This window comes from Cystoisospora suis, assembly GCF_002600585.1.
Source record: "Cystoisospora suis strain Wien I chromosome Unknown contig_701, whole genome shotgun sequence".
In the NCBI taxonomy this organism is placed as follows: domain Eukaryota; phylum Apicomplexa; class Conoidasida; order Eucoccidiorida; family Sarcocystidae; genus Cystoisospora; species Cystoisospora suis.
In genome coordinates, this window is record NW_027153502.1 from 1 (window position 1) to 16,586 (window position 16,586).

The following is a 16,586-nucleotide window of genomic DNA, read 5'->3' on the forward strand; positions in this document are numbered from 1 at the left end:
GTCTTTGTCGTCTATGTGTTCCTATCTATCTTTAATCTATCTATCTATCTATCTATCTCTTGTCTATGTACCTCCTCACCACTGTTATAGGAAGAGTAGCGCCTTTCTATTGTAAGTTTCCGTGGTCTCGCCTGAAGAAAGGAATGAGTTGCAGGCCCAGTTTTAGTGAAGGAGCCTTTTCTTCTCTCTTCTTTCTTCTCTCTCACTCTGATTCTTCGCCCTCTGTGTATGACTTTTATCCGAGCTACACAGACCTCAGAGACAATAGGAAAAGAGAAAGAAAGAGAGAGATAGAAATCGAGGCAGAACTAGACTTCTTTGAATGCATGCATCTCTCTTATCTCTCTCTCTCTCTTGCCGTCGAGGTATAACAGTTACTCTCCCGATTCAATCACTACATTCTCATGTAGCCTCCTGCTCCATACAGTACACATCTTTACTTTGATATCTTTCTTGTGTATCTCTCACTTCTTCTGCTTTCTGGTCGTGTCTTTCTTATCTGCCATTCTCTTTCTTCTTCTTCTTTCTCTTTCTTGTTCTTCTCTCAGAAAAGCATTGAGAGCGATGATCTGTTTGGATGAAATCCGTGGGAGATTGGCAGAGGTCTTCAGCCTCAAGACATATCGGATTGATCATGTTCTCTATGGTGCTATCGCCTCTGCTGCTGTATATGGAGCCCTGACGGGTAGACAAGAAAAGAATAGAAAGGCGGAGAACAAGGAAAGAAGAAAAAGGAGAAAAAATACACACATCTCTTGACCTCTCTTTTCAGCTAGTCAGGGACATTCTCTTCCTCTTCTGTTAGGGGGACAGCGTTTGTCAGAAACTCTTCTCCTGTCGTAGAAAGGTCTCCCATTGAACGACCGTCCACACGTTGTCGGTACAAGACCCTCATACATGTATTTGTGTGTATCTCTGTACATGTATGAATATTTCTGTACCGATATACATTCATGGAGGTGGATAGTTATGTATACATACATGTATACTTCTCTACGTGTGTATGCCGATATCCATCTATCTATATCTATACATATCCATACATGTTGAGTGTATTGTGGTCCTCCGTGATTGAAGCATACGTGTCTATACATGAGAGATCTGTTTTGTTTCAGGTGTGCACGCACGTATATCGATCGGCATGTACTTCTTTACGTATATACCTACAGATATTCATATAGATCATCTCTCCTCGAGAATATACATCTACCTGTCCATCTGTACATCGAAACATGTCTCACTTCCGGCATCGTGGTCTACAAGAGAGATGAAGAGGGGGGGAGACACGAAGCTTTTTGAGAGAAAGAAGATGTTCAGAGATATCTTCTTGCAAACCACACGCACAACGTCTGTCTGTCTGTCTATCTATCTAGAGAAAGAAAGAGGGGGGGAGGAAGAAAAAGAAGGGTCTACCGAGTTCCTGTGTCTACGTGACTTTGCAGGCGCATCAGCAGAGATGATCGAATCGGCTATTGGAATGGTTGTGAGTCACTATACTCCCTGGAGATCTATACGAGCAGGCAAACAGCTAAGTGACTCGAAGGGATCTTCTGCCGCTCTGTCTACTGAGGCTGCTATTCTCAGCATCAAACGAGGTACCAAACTTACATATATATGTACATTTATGAATATGTATGTGTGATTGCGTATGCTTGCATGCATGTGGATGTAAGTATATGTATGTTTATGTATGGATGAGTGTGTATATATGTCTATATATATACGTGTATGTATGAATGCCTATGGATGTGTGTGTACGTAAGTTGATATGCGGCGTGTAAATATGAGCTGCACCTCTTGACTTGGAGATAGACTCACTTGGATATGTGGAGTTCATACAAAGTATCTGCGTGTATGTACACTTCAGTTTCATGTAAGAGGGACATTTGTTTTCTGGGGAAGTACATGATGCGTGTGTGACAGAAGAAGAATCCTAGGGATCTTTTCACCTCTCTTGTTCGTGTTTTTCTTCCTCTCCAGTCGAAAGTGATGCACAAGAGAATGAATGAATAGATGGATAGGAAACTGTAGAAGGATAATCCTGACGTGTGAGAATGCGCTTTCCGTTTGTGTGTGTATCTCTGTGATGATAATGATGATGTCTCCGGTTGTTTCTGGTGTACATACACATAGCTATGAAAGGCTTCTTGGGCCCCCGCGATATCTTCAGAAATCCTGATTCTCCTTTCCGATGGGTAAGTAAGAGACCTCGCTCTCAACTTCTCTCAAAACGTCTCTCCATCATTCACATAGCAGGGGCAATCTTCACACTTCTTTTGTCTTCCAGTCAGGATTCTTGATGCCATCCTTGTATAGTCGCACTCATCTATATACGTGTATATATATAGATATATATATGGATATATGTCTATACATACGCCACGCATGTATATGTTGTTATGCGCGCCTATGCCTGTCTGTGTGTTGATTTGATGTGTGTGCTTTCTCAAATGATGGATGTGTTTGTCTGCTTTTCTTTTTCTATAATGAGGAGATCATCCAGTCTTTCTTGCATCTCCTTTGTGATCTTTCCAAGTTCTCCTCTCTCTCTATCCTCTTCGTTTTCTCTCGAAACTTCCGTACATATTGCAGTCGTCTCTGCGGACCAATGTTGAGACTGAAAGACGGGAGAAAGGTCCGTACATTTCCACAGATACATTGATAGATAGATAGATAGATAGACATAGACAGGTGGATTTGTTCGTGTCTCTCTCCGTTCAGGGATATGTGCATGCGTGTATAGACGTACATATGTCTTCTCCCTCTGTGTCTCCCTCTCTCTTCATTTCTTTCTATATGTGTGTCTCTCTGTGTCGCGTCAGCATTGTAAGGTAGAACATCCATAGACAATCGACATATCTATTCTTCACGCGGGGACAATTGATTCTCGCGTCAAATAGAGAAAGAGAGAGAGGTGAAGTGTCTTCACTGTAACCCTCACGTTATGCTCGTCTCATCTCTAAGAAAAGAGAAGCACGACAAGAGAGAATGCATCAGTGCATGCAAAACTGAAGGTTTTCTCTTCTTCTCTTCTTAGAGAGAGAGAGAGAAAATGTTCCTTTCATGAAAGACGAATATCCCCCTTTCTTTCTTTCCTTCATTCCCACTTTTTCTCTTTCTTTCTCACTCTCCTCACTCTTTCTTTGTTTGCGTTTCTGTGGTAGAATGTGAAGACAGGTGGAGACTCTCCGTTTGATTTGATCCTAAGCCATTCAGGGGACGACTTCGCTGTCTCCCATATGCATTTCAAACTAGGCCTATATGAACACCAATCTGCTGGAGCTATAGAGGTAAAAAGAAAAGCAACAACTTACTTTCTTTCTTCTCTCTTTCCTTCTTTCTTACTTTCTTTCTCGCTTTCATCGATCTATGTTTTGTAACTATATATTGTCTTCTATCAAGTGATCTCTCATCTTCTTCTTGCTTCATCTCTTCGTTTCTCTTTTTTGAGAACGAGTGGTCACGTCTCATCTTAGCGTATTCTCCATTCATTTCTCTTCTTCTTTTTGCTTCTCTTTTTCTATCGTTCAGGGTATTCTACGTCTTCTCATGAAGAATCCAGAGATCTATACATCTCCTGCTGCTCGTGAGGACATCAAAGAGATTGTCGTTAAGGCCTATGAGCCTGCCTTTAGTATCATAGGAGATCCCGCAAAACGGGACCCTCATACACGTCAGTCTGCAGATCATTCCATGGTGAGGAGCTTCTTCTTTCTTCTTTTCTCTCTCTTCGTCTTCTCTTTGTTGCGGTTGTTCTTTTCTCCTTCTCCGCTGATACCTCTCTCTCTCACGTAGAGCTCTTTCTTCTTTTTCTTCTTTTGTCAGGCATATCTACCTGTTTATCTAGACATTTTTCTCTCTCTCCTGGTGGCGATGTCTCTATATGAAAGTACCTCTCTCTATGTATGAATCTGCATGCGTATATATTTATTTGTGTTTCTCTTTCCTGGATTCACCTCATCTGACAAACAGATGTATCTGTCACTCTATAACTATATGTATCTTGCCCAACTGGATATTTATCTACATATGTAGGAGTAGATCAATAGATACCTGTGTTTATGCATATGCTTATATGTGTCTTTGTATGTATTAACTGTCAGGTGTATATCGTGTCTACGCTATTAAGGAAAGCTATAGAGAGAAGAGAGCCTTTACCAAATGATCTGAATGAGGTCTGGAGTCATCTCATGTTAACTCCGTACGATTATAGTCATCAATCAATCTTCAATGAATTAACGAGGTAAGAATGAAAGAAAGAAGAGAAATATCTCCTCCTCTTCTTCTGTTTATATCACGTTGTATATGCCAAGGATGTCTGGGTTCCTCTCTCTTACTTGAGGTAACTTACTGCTCTTCTGCCTTCTCAGCCGTCTGTCGGGAGGGGAATAGATAGATTAAAGATAAAGATAGACGGAGTCGAGGCTTTCCTTTGCTTCTTTCGAGGGCGAGTTACTTCGCTCATAGATGATGATGTCGGTGTATTGGTGTCTCTTTCCTTCTTTCTTTCTTTCTTTCGTTCAACGCTCTTGGAGTTCGAATGGCTTGTTGTCTCATACTTATCATTCAGAGGAGATTATGGTTGAAGACCTCAATACTGATGCATGATCCCCTCATTCTACGATCTTTCTATCTATCTATCTATTTCTAATCTATCTATCTATCTATTTCTAATCTATCGATCTACTTATCTATTTTGATTCTATCTGTCTATCTTTGTTCTCTCTCTCTGTCTCTCTATCTCTTTTTCTCTCTCCCTTTGTGTATCATTCGTCTTTTCTACTCCGTATATAGTTTTTTTACCTTCTCTATCTCATTCGTCCCTATTATCATCATCATCATTAGTCTGCGTCTCTCCCCAACTATTCTTCTTTTTCTTCGCTTCCCCTTCTCTAAGAAAGTTTGTCATGAGATATAGATGACACCCCACACTGAGAATGACATCCCCCCCCCTCTTGAATTCTTTCCCGGAGCTTGTATGCACGCATGCACTAGATGGCTCAAGAAAACACAGACACTCCCAAGGTTCTTTGAGCAACTGACTTCTACGGAATACAATAGAATGATCTCTTTTTCTTTCTTTCCTTTGCCTCATCTTTCGTTCTTTTTTCTGGGGATGTATCTCTTCCTTTTCTTCTTCTGTTGTTTCTTTCGTCTTTTCTTTACTTCTGTGGTAATTTAGAAAACTGATGGAGAAGACAAGCTTCGAGCATGGGGGAGAGGAGTACGATGAGAAATACCCTGAGGGGGTTCCAACGAGTGTTACCATCGAAATGGCTAACGGGCGAATCTATGACAGCGGTAGGTAGTTGAAGAAGAAAGGAGGGACGAGATAGATAGAGTCAGTCGATGAATGGAACAGAAGAGAGAAATAAGGAGGAAAAAAAGACAGAAAGAGAGAAAGAACGGGAAGAGAGGAAGAAGGAGTGAAGTCCAAGACAGAGAGAAAGAAAGCAGGAGTCTACCGCGAGAGAAAGAAGAAGGGAGAAACAAAACTGCTCTTTCTCTTCGTGGAGGAAGACTTGACAATAGCATGCAGATATCTGTAGTTTTTATCTGGTCTTTTTCTTTTCTATTTGATAGGATTTCATTCTTATCTATCGTGTATCGAGAGAATAGAACACAAGCCGCTTCTGGCTCGCGCCTCGCGGCTGTTTGGTGGTTAAGCCAATCGGGAGGTAAAGAGAGATGAATGGATCAACGAGCAGAGACTATCTATCTAGCCGTATACACTCCACCTATCAGTCTGTCTTTGATGTATTCTTGATCTACTGTTATCTATATGTCAATCTAGCCCATCTCTCTTCGATCTATCTAATGATGTACTTATATCTCTTTATCTCTTTATCTACTTTTAATCCTACCATCTATCTTCAGTCGATCTATCCATTGTAATGTGTCTATCTTTCATCCATGTATTTCCATAGGTGTCGATACTTTTGGTTTCGGGGTATGTCCGAGATAAAAGTGAGGAGCGCAGGTCTTAAGATTCTCATTGAAGCGATGCATGCGTCTGCAAAACTCTTTCTCTCTTTCTATCTATCTATCTATCTTTTGCTCTTTCTTACCTCTATTTTTCTATCTATATTCTATCTACCTTTGTGTCTTTTTCAGGCTTTATTATGTTTCCTACGGGGCATGCATCAAATGCAGAGGCGAATCTCGAGAAGATTTTGAATGAGAAGTTTCGCCTCATGGCAGATATCGCCATAAGTGACAAAGAAGAAGCAGAAGAGTTTCTGAAGAAGCTCAAGAACATGGAAAGCTTAACAAATGAAGATTTACAGACCCTCTATTATATCAAAAGCCTTCAGTTCCATGAGCCTATCGATCAGTAAAGAAGAAGAAAAGGTGTCTCTTATCAGTGGACAAGAGATCCTGTTTCTATTTGAATGAGCGAGGTTCCTCATTCTCACTCTTTAGTTGGTTGGAGGCAGTAACGTTATTAGTTACAATCTCTTTTGTAGGAGTCGTAGTAGTAAGAGCAGGAGAAGCTCTCTTGTCTCGACGAGGCAGAAGAGGAGGATGAAGAAGATGAGAGAGACTTCTATCCTTCTTGCTTTCATTCTCTCTCCACAATGTTGTATAGGGTAAGATTGCAAACAAATCGAGGGTTGAGATAAAGGAAGAAAAAGACAAGAGCTGAGCTAAAACTTCTCTAACAGCCGCAGCCTAATTCGTAACCTCCTCTAAACGTAGTAGAAGAAGACGAAAACAGAGCGGATGGCTTGACTTTACTGGATGTATGTGCATCTTCTTTTCTTCTTCTTCTTCTTCTTCTTCTCTTCCTTTATCTGTCTCTCTTTGATGATCGGTTGAGAGCGCATCTGCACTTGATGGAGTTTTTCCGTTTTTCTTTTCTTCCTTTACTTCCTTCTTAGTTCACTTTTCTCCATCACTGGGGTGGGGGGTTTCATAGATCAATGGATAGATAAAGAGATGGACACGCGTATGCAAACGGATAAATACAGATGCTGAGTGATAGTAAGATAGCTAGGCTTATACACGGAGAAGGTGTATTCTGTCTTCACGTTCGTTGTCTGTATGAGTTTTCCATGGAACGATTTTCAGCCTTCTAGTAGCCTGCAAGTGGGAAGGCATCAAGATCCACAGACAAACCAAGAAGAGGAAACCTGAAGATCGATGTATTTACCAAGGCTATTGTTCCATTACATGGCGCGAACTCGAACAGTAAAGAGAAGCTTGATGAGTTGAGAAATGAGAGAAAGCCAAACAACGGAAGACACGCCGTTGTGTCGCTCGCTGCCGTGGTTCTGGTGCTTCAGAGAGCAGAGTGAAAGGAATAGAATAAACTCCTCTGCTTGCGTGCAATGAGAAAGCCAGAAACCTCCTATTGCCAGGCAATGCATGACATGCTCAGAAGAAATCTAGACAGTTTTCACCTTTTTTGTAGGGGCCTCCCTCCTATGACTATCCAAGTCATACCGCGTAGTATCTCGAGTAGGGAAACCATCCCCGGCATCTCGGATTTCGCTTTTAGGATGTAAGGACTCACTCTTTATTGTGATCGTGGGACAAACAGCGACAGATGTCGCACATTCGGTGAACTACTCACGTCTACTCTAGAATCACCACCTTATCATCCAGAAAGAAAACATCGAAAGCTTTCACATATGTGTACACCCCGACTGTCACTGAGGGCTGATAACCTTGAAGAGAAATCTTTGAGAACCGATTGCTGCTGTCCTCTTTTTTCCGTAGTGATCGGACAAAGAAAGATGATTCATGAGAAACACCAGAAGACAGACACGCAAGCACACAACCCTTCTGGCCGATCGATCAGTGACGTCTAGTATCCTAGAAAGCGTTAGCTCCATCATCCTTACTATCAATAGCGTCGATGCTTTTGTTATGAGATGTACAGAGACTTTTCAACACACCTATCCCACACCACAGAATTTTTTTGTTTCCTTTGTGGATAAATTTGCTAAGAGAACCACCGAAGAGAAGCTCGACGACGAGTTCAGACACCAGAGAAAGACAAACAGCGAAAGAAACGTGACTGTGCTGTTTCAAAAGGAAAAGAAACATGAAGAGGAAAGTCAAAGTTGCCCGAGGCCTTCCTCCACAATTCGTTATGAAGGGCGACCGTACTAGTCGGCAAGATTCCCCAGCGTTAGGATGATGAATAGCACCTACGCGAATTACACTGACAGATGGTTCGACAGAGATAGCCGAACCAACTTGTGATCATCCGTATCTTTATATGGTTAGTGATCGTCAACCTGACTTTACTGGGTAAACTACGAGTTTGTCGTCGTTGTTGCTACTGGCTCTAGTAAAATCAATGATAATTGTCATACCGGTATCTGTGTTTAGTTGAAATATTAGCACTACACTGTAGACTCATGGATAGTCGCAGTAGCAACTAGCAACTAGTATCAATAGTCCGTAGTAGCTGTCGTGTCATGTGTTGCAGCAGTAGGACTGATAGTACTTCTTGTTGTACTGAGAGTGTAAACTCAAGAGGGGCTGTTGTACCTAGCCGGATCAGCAATGAACACCAGCACTTCTCCTGACAGCTGTAATAGAGACCACTTCCGCAGTGTCAGTAATGGTAGAAATACTTGCACGCCGTAATAGAGGAGGAGGAACGTACTAGCGTATACTAGAACATACGGCATAAACTCTTTTGTTTGAAGAGAGCCATCGCGGATGACAGGTATTACCGCCAACTATGGAACCACCGCGGCCCCCTACGCATTCTCCAGTGAACTAAGTTAGTGACGTCTGTCGATTTCTCTATAAGCGGCTTCTGGTTGGATCGAATCATCCCATCCAGACACCAGGACATGTTCCTTCCGTACGCTGTTTGTGAACGAAGAGAAGACAGACAGATGGACAGACATGCGCATGCGTCGTAATAGAATTTGTCTGCAAACTGTATCGTTTGCTTCGATCCCTCTGTTCAGGCTGGTTGACATGTGAGATTTTTGAGCCTTGACATCATTCCCTATGAACTCTATTTGAAAAAGAACTAAACGGGAGATCATTGCTGTTTATACAGAGGGAGGAGATCCTCTACTGTGTGTAGGGACGTCCTTCTCTCATCAGTGCCTGACGAGCTGTACGGCCAGCAGGGAACGAGCTCACAGAAGACTGTCCCGGCAGGATCTTTCTTCTTCAATCTCTTTCTTTTTCGTTATGATAAGTAAGCAAGGCCTGGCTTGTCTGCTTTAGAAACCGGAGACAGACGAAGAGATTCAAGTCGTCGCGATCTTTGTTCTGATCAGTCGTTTTCCGTGGTCGTTCACAAATCCCGTGAAAGTCTCACTTCTCAACGTCCGAGAAATACCATTTGAAGTCTTCCCTTGTTAGAGTGTGTCTTTCTCTCGTAGCCAGACTGTGGGTCCAGGTCTGTTCTTCCTACTCAACTCACCAACAAGCGAAAGCAGACCTCGCATGCGCACAGTCGGCAAAGAGTCCCTTTGCCAAAACCCTCTCCTTCTACAAGCAATCCACGGGATAAACACCCTCGGAGTGTGCCTCGGAGGGAAGAGCATGCTCTTTTCTTTACCTTGGTTTCCACAGGAAGGTTTGAAAGTTCACCTACTCGCTCAATCTCTTACAGGAGTATCGTGGACGAGAAAGTTCCTGCTAGTGAACGGGAGCTCTTCTTCTATTCGCGCTTCAAAGAAGGATCTCAGGAGATTACAGAAGAAGCCTATTTGGGGTAGTGGATGGTCTAGGAGAAAAGCACCGAAAGATCAACTTACATTCCTTCTTTGCCCCGTCGTTATCTTTCTCTCTCTCTCTCAAGTCTGCAATCATCTCGAGCTCTCTTCTCTTTTCTCTCCTATTTAGCCCTTTCTTAGTATTGCACGAAATACCATTCTTTTCACCCGTCTATGAATCCTCGCACTATCTGTCTGTTCTTCAGTGCTCCTCTATCTTCCTCTTCTCCCGTCCGTCTAACTCTTCCTTCTCCCGTTCTTCGCTTCTTGTGACTGGGGCTTCTGCCTTCTCCCCGTCTCTGTCCTCAATATTCTCTTAAGGGAGGAGTGTCTAACGCCTGCAGATAGCCCCGAGACTTTCTCCAAAGAAGACGTCCTCATCGTGTTCTCTTTGTATTCTTTCTCTTTTTTTCCTTCTTTCTTTCTTGTCTCGTTCTAGCCATGTCACCGTCATCATCTCCCGTCGCCTGTTGTTTTTCTTCTTTCTCTCTGTCTTCTTCAATGCTGAGATCCAGTCACTCCACTTCTTATACAAGACCCCTTCATAATCATCTCTTGGCTCGCCGCCGTCTCTCTCATCATTCACATTCCTCTTCTCGGGGGCATTGCGTCTCTTCTCCTTCTTCTTCTCCTTCTTCATCTTCTTTGTCGTCGCACATTGCGCTCCCTTCTCTTTCTTCTCCGTTCAAAACAGCTTCACTTTCTTCGCTTTGTTCTCTGTGCAATCTTCAACCCATCGAGAAGAACAAGCTCTTACCTCCACAAGCTTCTTCTCTACCTGAGATCGTATATACTTACCGGAGAATTCGAACTCCTTCTTCTTTTCTCCGAGAGGGAAAACATATCACCTCCTCTTATCTCTCTCAGCAACCGGTGCTTACTTGCTTGAAAGATGTGACTACAACATCCCTCTATCCTAATATAACAAATTCTGCAGACATCAGAAGTAACACCACCTTCCTTCTCTTCTTTCATTCTTCTTCTCCAAGGCAGCATCCAGGAGCCACAAGATGGCTACACACATCTCACCCGAGGCTTTCCGGCAGTGTACGTACACCTCAGCGAAAGGACACTGACGTTGTTAGCCCGAAAGAGACACCGCCAGCTACGGTAGACAGAGGAACAAGTTCAACGAGGATCACTTCAGAGAATGTTGTGAAGAAGAAGGGAAAGAAGAAAAGTTTCTTCAAGAAATGCCTCTTGGGAGTTATTCTACTTGGATCGAGTGTTCTTGCTGTGGGCATCGCTGTCGATACGAACGACCATCTCAAACAGTTACTTGCTGCCAGGTAAAGCTCAACTCAAATAGAATGTTTGGAGATAGATCTTTTTCTCTCTTTCTTTCTAATTCACTCGGGATATCTTTCAACTGGCTGTTTGTAGAGGAGTCGTGTCATCGTTGAGACAGACATCGAGGCTCCGACTTTTTACATCGGGAGAGAGAGTTCACTCATACACATACACGGAAGGACTGGTATATATCTGTGGGGGATGCCCTCGCTTTTCTTACCTCCTCCCGTAGCTCACGTATCTCTCTAACGAAGAGTCTCTTCATCTGTCGATCCATACACGCTTGGAAAGGAAAACATGAGTGTATCCATTCTCTAGGTATATATCTATATATGTATATGTCTATGTATCTAACTACATGCATGCATATACATGTATCTATATGTGCGCAGATACATGTTCGGAAGCACGTTGTCCCTTTCTGTGAGTTATATCTTACCGGGGGGAAGAATAGTAAAGTTGAAGAGAGAAGAAGACGTCATCACATAGTTTTCTTGTGTTTCTCGGTTGTTGAGAAAGTTTTCACCGAACAGTTGTCGTGCTGAGAGCTGAGATGATAGAGCATCCATTTTACTAGCAGGTGTCCATACACTCTGTCTACCCTCTCGTGCAGTGTATATACACTCCAAGTCCATAGTACTGAGCGGGTTGGGACCACTGCAACTTCGCTCTGCCAGCGCATGTACACACGTATCAGCCGGAGACGTCTCGAAAAGACTTTTCTGGGTGTATGTACACTCAAACACTCCACACCTCTACATATACATGAGTAGCCATCAAACATATCTACGCTTCTTCTCTTCAAGAGAAGAACTGAGTTACCTTATCTCCCCTATGCATGCATACATGTGCGTACATGCATGTTGATACTGATTTGACTTGGAAAAGAACGAGATGGAGATACACAGAGTAGAGTGTAGGTACACCATGCTGCCATGGCGATGTTTTGTTACAGACAACCTGAGCTAGCAAAGTTCTGTGAGGTGAACGTGTTTCCGTATCTTCGAGATTTAAGATTAAGCTTAGGAATTCCAGCTGTCACCCCGACTCCTCTCGTCACTATTCCTCAAGCTACTAGTGCATCTTTACCTCCTCCTCATGCTCCTTCTTCTTCTTCCTCTCCCTCTCTCACTACGTCTCCTGTCCTTCCACCTTCTATCCCTCTTTCTAGAACAAATCGCGAATTAAAGACGTCTGCAGCAGCAGGTTCGGGAAACAGCGAAAATTCTCCCTCATCTTCTGTTCTCCACATGTCGTCAACACCTTCATCTACATCAGATATGACTGTTAAGCACAATAAGCTTCTTAAGCCTGGTTCCTCTACGTCTTCCTCTTCTCTATCGTCTTCTGTGGATGACGACAGCAACGATTCCAACCAGACATCGGAGAATAAGGCAGGAGAGAAGGACAGATCTTTGACGTCCGGGAAGAGTGTGAATCGCACTAGGCAAGAAGATGAAGAGAAGAAGAGAGGATCAAGGAAGAACGATAAGGAAGAAGAAGAAGAACAAGAACAGAGAGAACACCATGATAAAGAAGTTCAAGAGAGACTTGCTCTAGAACATGAGAAGCTTCAGATGGAGATCCTTTTGGGTCTCTTCAGTAGATTATCTGATGCGCAGAAACGCATTCTAGGGTTTCTTGAAGGGAAACAACTGGAGAAGATGGTGAAGAAGGATAGAATGAAAGAAGGAGACAAACATCAAGGTGATCTTCAGTCTTCTGGTGACGGGAACAATGTTGATAAGAAACAATGCGAGGAAGAAAGACGACGAGAAAAGGATGAAGAAGAAAGGAAAGGACATGACCAAGAAACTGGAGGTATGTGCAACGTGTGAGTTTTCCTGGAGGCGAAGTATTCTTGTCTCCTATAGTGTTCATCTGGTCTGGCGACTGGCGATCCACGGCAATCTCCGGGACCCGCTGATGTCGGAGACCCAACTCCACAGCTAGGCTCTGAGGATGGAACTGATGCTGTTCGTGCGGTGTACGTACACTAGACAAAAAAACAAACAACAGTTCTATTAACGGTTGTAGCGGCATGATTTAAATGACACTATCTCAGACAGCCTTTTCTTCATAGCCGATTGTGGGTTTACTAGAAACCACTTCATCCCTCGCTTAGCTTCTACTTCAACATCCTCCCCTTATAGCGTCTCTTGCTTTCCCCCGGCATACTTCCTATCCTTGCAAAGAGCCAGACATGTACACAGAGTCCAGCTAGCTGTCTGACCACCAGCACCACCGCTTCCGATTTATCAAGCATCTCTTTGCATCGTTCTTTTTCTGTCTCTTTCTTTCTGTCTCTCCTTTTTCCAACTATCTTGATCCCCTCAGATTCTTCCCCACATGCGGCGGCGCTCTTCTCGTCATCCCCTGCGGCTGCTGTCTCTTCTTTCCTACCAAGCGCTGAAGAAATGGTTGAAGCAGAGAGAGAGTTTTCTGAGCATCTAACTCTTCCTGAGATCCGCCAAAGACTATATGACCTTGTGTCCCAGCTAGCTACTAGTAGGAAGTATGACGCCATCCGTCGGGCGGAAGATTTGCAACAGCTCAAGGAGAAGTTACTTGTACAGTATGATGAGAGATTGCATGCAGAATTAGAGAAAGTAAGGAAGAAAGAGAGAAAGAGACAGTCTTTGTATGTTGTTTCCGTGTCCACCTTCCTATCAGTGTGTCTCTCTTGTTTGAATACGGAGGTATGAGGACCGATGATAAGAAAAGAAAGAGAAGAGGATGAAAAAGAAGAGACACGGAGAAATCTATTGCCAAGTGTAGAAGAAGATCGGACGACACTGACAGAGCGTTCTACTCTCTTTATCTTGTCGGGCTTGTGCTCCTTCTCTAGATACAACGTCATCGAGATCATACAGTACTGATTCTTCACTTCTTCTATTGGTGTAACAAATATGTACACACATGAAGTCACTGAAAGGATGTAGATGTCAGCATCTATGTAGAGATGTCTCGGTTCATAAATCAAGAATGTCAGATAAGTGGAAGAGCTTCTTCAAATCTTTTCTCTCTTCTTCAAATCACGAAGAAGCTCTACTGTATGTACGCCTCCACGGAAGCGTTCATTTCTAAAAGTAGGAGATTCCTCTTGCGCGGTCTGCCAAGGAAGATCAGTTTTGCTTGGGTACTGCAACATTTGTATATATGAATACACATATATCCATATATATACGTTTACAGAGAGGTACGATTCGGCCGTTGAAGATACTAGTTATGACTTCGCTGCTCTCTCATTTTCATCTTTTGCCAGTCTGTGGAGTTCTCGGTAGCAGAAAGTTTTTCTCTTCTTCTTTTCGTTGTTAAATCTTGTCATCCATGTGAGCTTTATGATAACGCAGAAACAAGCCTTAGTGGATCTAGTGAAGGATGTGGGGTCCATCTGTTTGACGATGTCTCTTGGCTTGCGTATGTTGGTTTGTATGCATGTCTGATGTCTTTGCATGCGGGGATGACTCGCGTAGGAAAGAGAGCGAGTGGCAGCTTCGCTGGAGACATCTGTGCTGCAAAAAGCTCAAGAAATCAAAGTAAGTCGCTACGAATGTAGAGATGTATAAGAACCTATGTGTTTCGGCTGCTATATATGTATGTATGTTTATGTATTATGTACGTATGTATCCATGTATGTACTGTATGTAATGTATGTATGTCTATGTGAGAAGGGGCGTGTATAAGAATACACACATATGTGTCATGTATATGTACGATAAGTGATTAGGGGTTGATCGTCCTCACCATCATTATCATGGCAAGAGAAGCGCACGAGTTTTGATACAGGAAGGCATTGATGTGTTTCTTTCTTCCGTTGAGGCTAGGCTTTAGGTCTCTTATGTCACCTTGGGACGTTTTCCGTCTTTTCTATACATGTATGTGTTCATGCACATACATGTATAATGCTTTGTTTATCCACCTGTCTATCTATCTACTTTTGTATCTGTACGGTCATACCCGTTTCCATACCTATGTATCTTCTATCCGCCTGTCTCTAATCTGTCTATCTCTCTTTTTATATTCAGTCTGTCTGTGTATCCCTAGTCTGTCTATGTATCCATATATCTCTCTTTCATCTGCCAATCTATACAAGTTATATACTTTCTTCAGTCAGCCGATCTTGTTCTTTAACGGGTTTTCTGTTTCTGTATGAGGTGAAACTCAGCTTCCTCTGTTCTCGAAAGTCGATTTTTGTGGCTTCCCGTGTGATAGAGGCGAGGCGTCCATGAAGAGAGATCGTTCTTAGCTTCCATAGTCATGCGCATCCTGTGATCTTCACGTTTTGTTTACCTTTGTATGTATAGAGAGATCGAGACATAGATACATATAGATATACATATATACAGATGTATGCGTGTATCTCGCGGATAGGTAGGAGGACTTAAGGAGTATATATGAGAAGTCTATCGTCTGTATACTTAGCCACCGTCAACAGGTTTGCTGTGGTCGTAGGCAGTATGGATGCCTTTCAATCGTTACAGAAAGACGTAGAGCACGATATGTCTTCCTCATACTCCTATTGCCCTAGAAACGTTTTTCGTTGTGAGAGAAAGAAAGATAGATCATTTCGACATCATGGCGTTGGAATGTAGGGGCACCATCGTCTCCGAGAAAGAAGAGAAAGAAATCCAAGATCTAGCGTGATAGATGTATGAAGAAGGTCCCTGGTGTTCCCACTTCGTGACCGAATAGAGGGAGAAGAGGGAGAAGGTGTTCCGATGAACTTCTTTCATGCTCTTGATCGAAGATTTTCTTTTCTCTTTGGCGCGACAAAGACATTTCACAGAAGGCCTTCTTTTCAAGACATCCTAGAGAACTGATTTTACTTCTTTATTCGATCATCTCGAAACCTTCTCTCCTCCTCCTTTGATCTGTGGGATCTCTTGAGCTGAGATGTTTTCTTCCCAGGCATTTCTTTGGCTCTATACGTTTGTGTGGTCCATGTTGGCTTCTTGAAGAGATGGGTGAAATGTGTACGAGACTGCTGATAGAATGGAGATGTCTTCCTTTTCAATGTTGCCATGTGTATCTGACTGGCGCTTGAAGATCTTAATCAGCCGTGACATCTACATAGAAACTCGGTGTGGTATCTTAGCACCGTTCGAGGAGGATCCGGGTTAGATACACTTGGTGTGAGTGATTGGCTGGGAGCTACCTTCAGGAGGATGCCGATCGACGCGTAGCTACGGAGCTTCGAGCTCAATCTCTTACAGCAGATGAACGTGTAGCTCATGAACGAGAAGAAGCCGCTCGAGAACTTGCAGGATTACAAGGACAAGTATTGGGATTGCATGCGGTAAGTAAAAATAAGATAGAGGAAAGAGGGGAAGTGAAGGCTGGAGGAGAAGGAGGAGGATGTTCGTGTTTCTTCATTGCAAGTCACTGTGATCTTCGTCATGTGTTCCTTCGCTCATGAGGTATTACAGCACCGGAAGAGTGCACGTGGGTATAGGCCATCAGTAGGTAGATTTTCATTCTTTCTCGCGAGAAGCTTTGATCGACACTTGTGCTGCGTCAAAGATGATAATGGTGGTGCTTGTCTGAGTGTGTGTGTAGACATTTGTAGAGAGGGAAGGGGAGAGAAAGAGAGAAAGAAAG

The 16,586-nt window shown here is 43.1% G+C and overlaps 2 protein-coding genes across 2 annotated transcripts in view; both read left to right on the forward strand.

Moving 5' to 3' along the window:
* The first annotated feature begins 89 nt into the window (after nucleotides 1-89).
* On the forward strand, nucleotides 90-7,086 carry CSUI_001742 (uncharacterized protein). The gene is made up of 8 exons (XM_068061947.1): nucleotides 90-685; nucleotides 1,443-1,595; nucleotides 2,134-2,195; nucleotides 3,165-3,290; nucleotides 3,532-3,696; nucleotides 4,104-4,243; nucleotides 5,183-5,301; nucleotides 6,115-7,086. The coding sequence occupies exons 1-8, from the start codon at nucleotides 565-567 to the stop codon at nucleotides 6,336-6,338; spliced, it is 1,110 nt and encodes a 369-aa protein (XP_067926068.1). The 5' UTR covers nucleotides 90-564; the 3' UTR covers nucleotides 6,339-7,086.
* Nucleotides 7,087-8,922: 1,836 nt separating this feature from the next.
* Nucleotides 8,923-16,586, forward strand: part of CSUI_001743 (inner membrane protein) — a gene marked incomplete at its 3' end in the record, with an annotated part of 13,070 nt that continues 5,406 nt past the window's right edge. The window contains exons 1-5 of the mRNA XM_068061948.1: nucleotides 8,923-10,984; nucleotides 11,941-12,806; nucleotides 13,323-13,594; nucleotides 14,462-14,524; nucleotides 16,150-16,284. Of these exons, the coding sequence (XP_067926069.1) occupies nucleotides 10,137-10,984; nucleotides 11,941-12,806; nucleotides 13,323-13,594; nucleotides 14,462-14,524; nucleotides 16,150-16,284 (2,184 nt within the window). The 5' untranslated portion in view covers nucleotides 8,923-10,136. The remainder of the gene's footprint in view (nucleotides 10,985-11,940; nucleotides 12,807-13,322; nucleotides 13,595-14,461; nucleotides 14,525-16,149; nucleotides 16,285-16,586) is intronic.

What these genes read in the sequence shown, in the direction of transcription:
- CSUI_001742 (XM_068061947.1), top strand. Translation starts at nt 565, where the DNA reads ATGATCTGTTTGGATGAAATCCGTGGGAGATTGGCAGAGGTCTTCAGC. An exon ending in AGTCTGCAGATCATTCCATG is followed by an intron (nt 3,697 to 4,103) that starts GTGAGGAGCTTC and finishes ATTAACTGTCAG; the next exon opens with GTGTATATCGTGTCTACGCT. An exon ending in ATCTTCAATGAATTAACGAG is followed by an intron (nt 4,244 to 5,182) that starts GTAAGAATGAAA and finishes GTGGTAATTTAG; the next exon opens with AAAACTGATGGAGAAGACAA.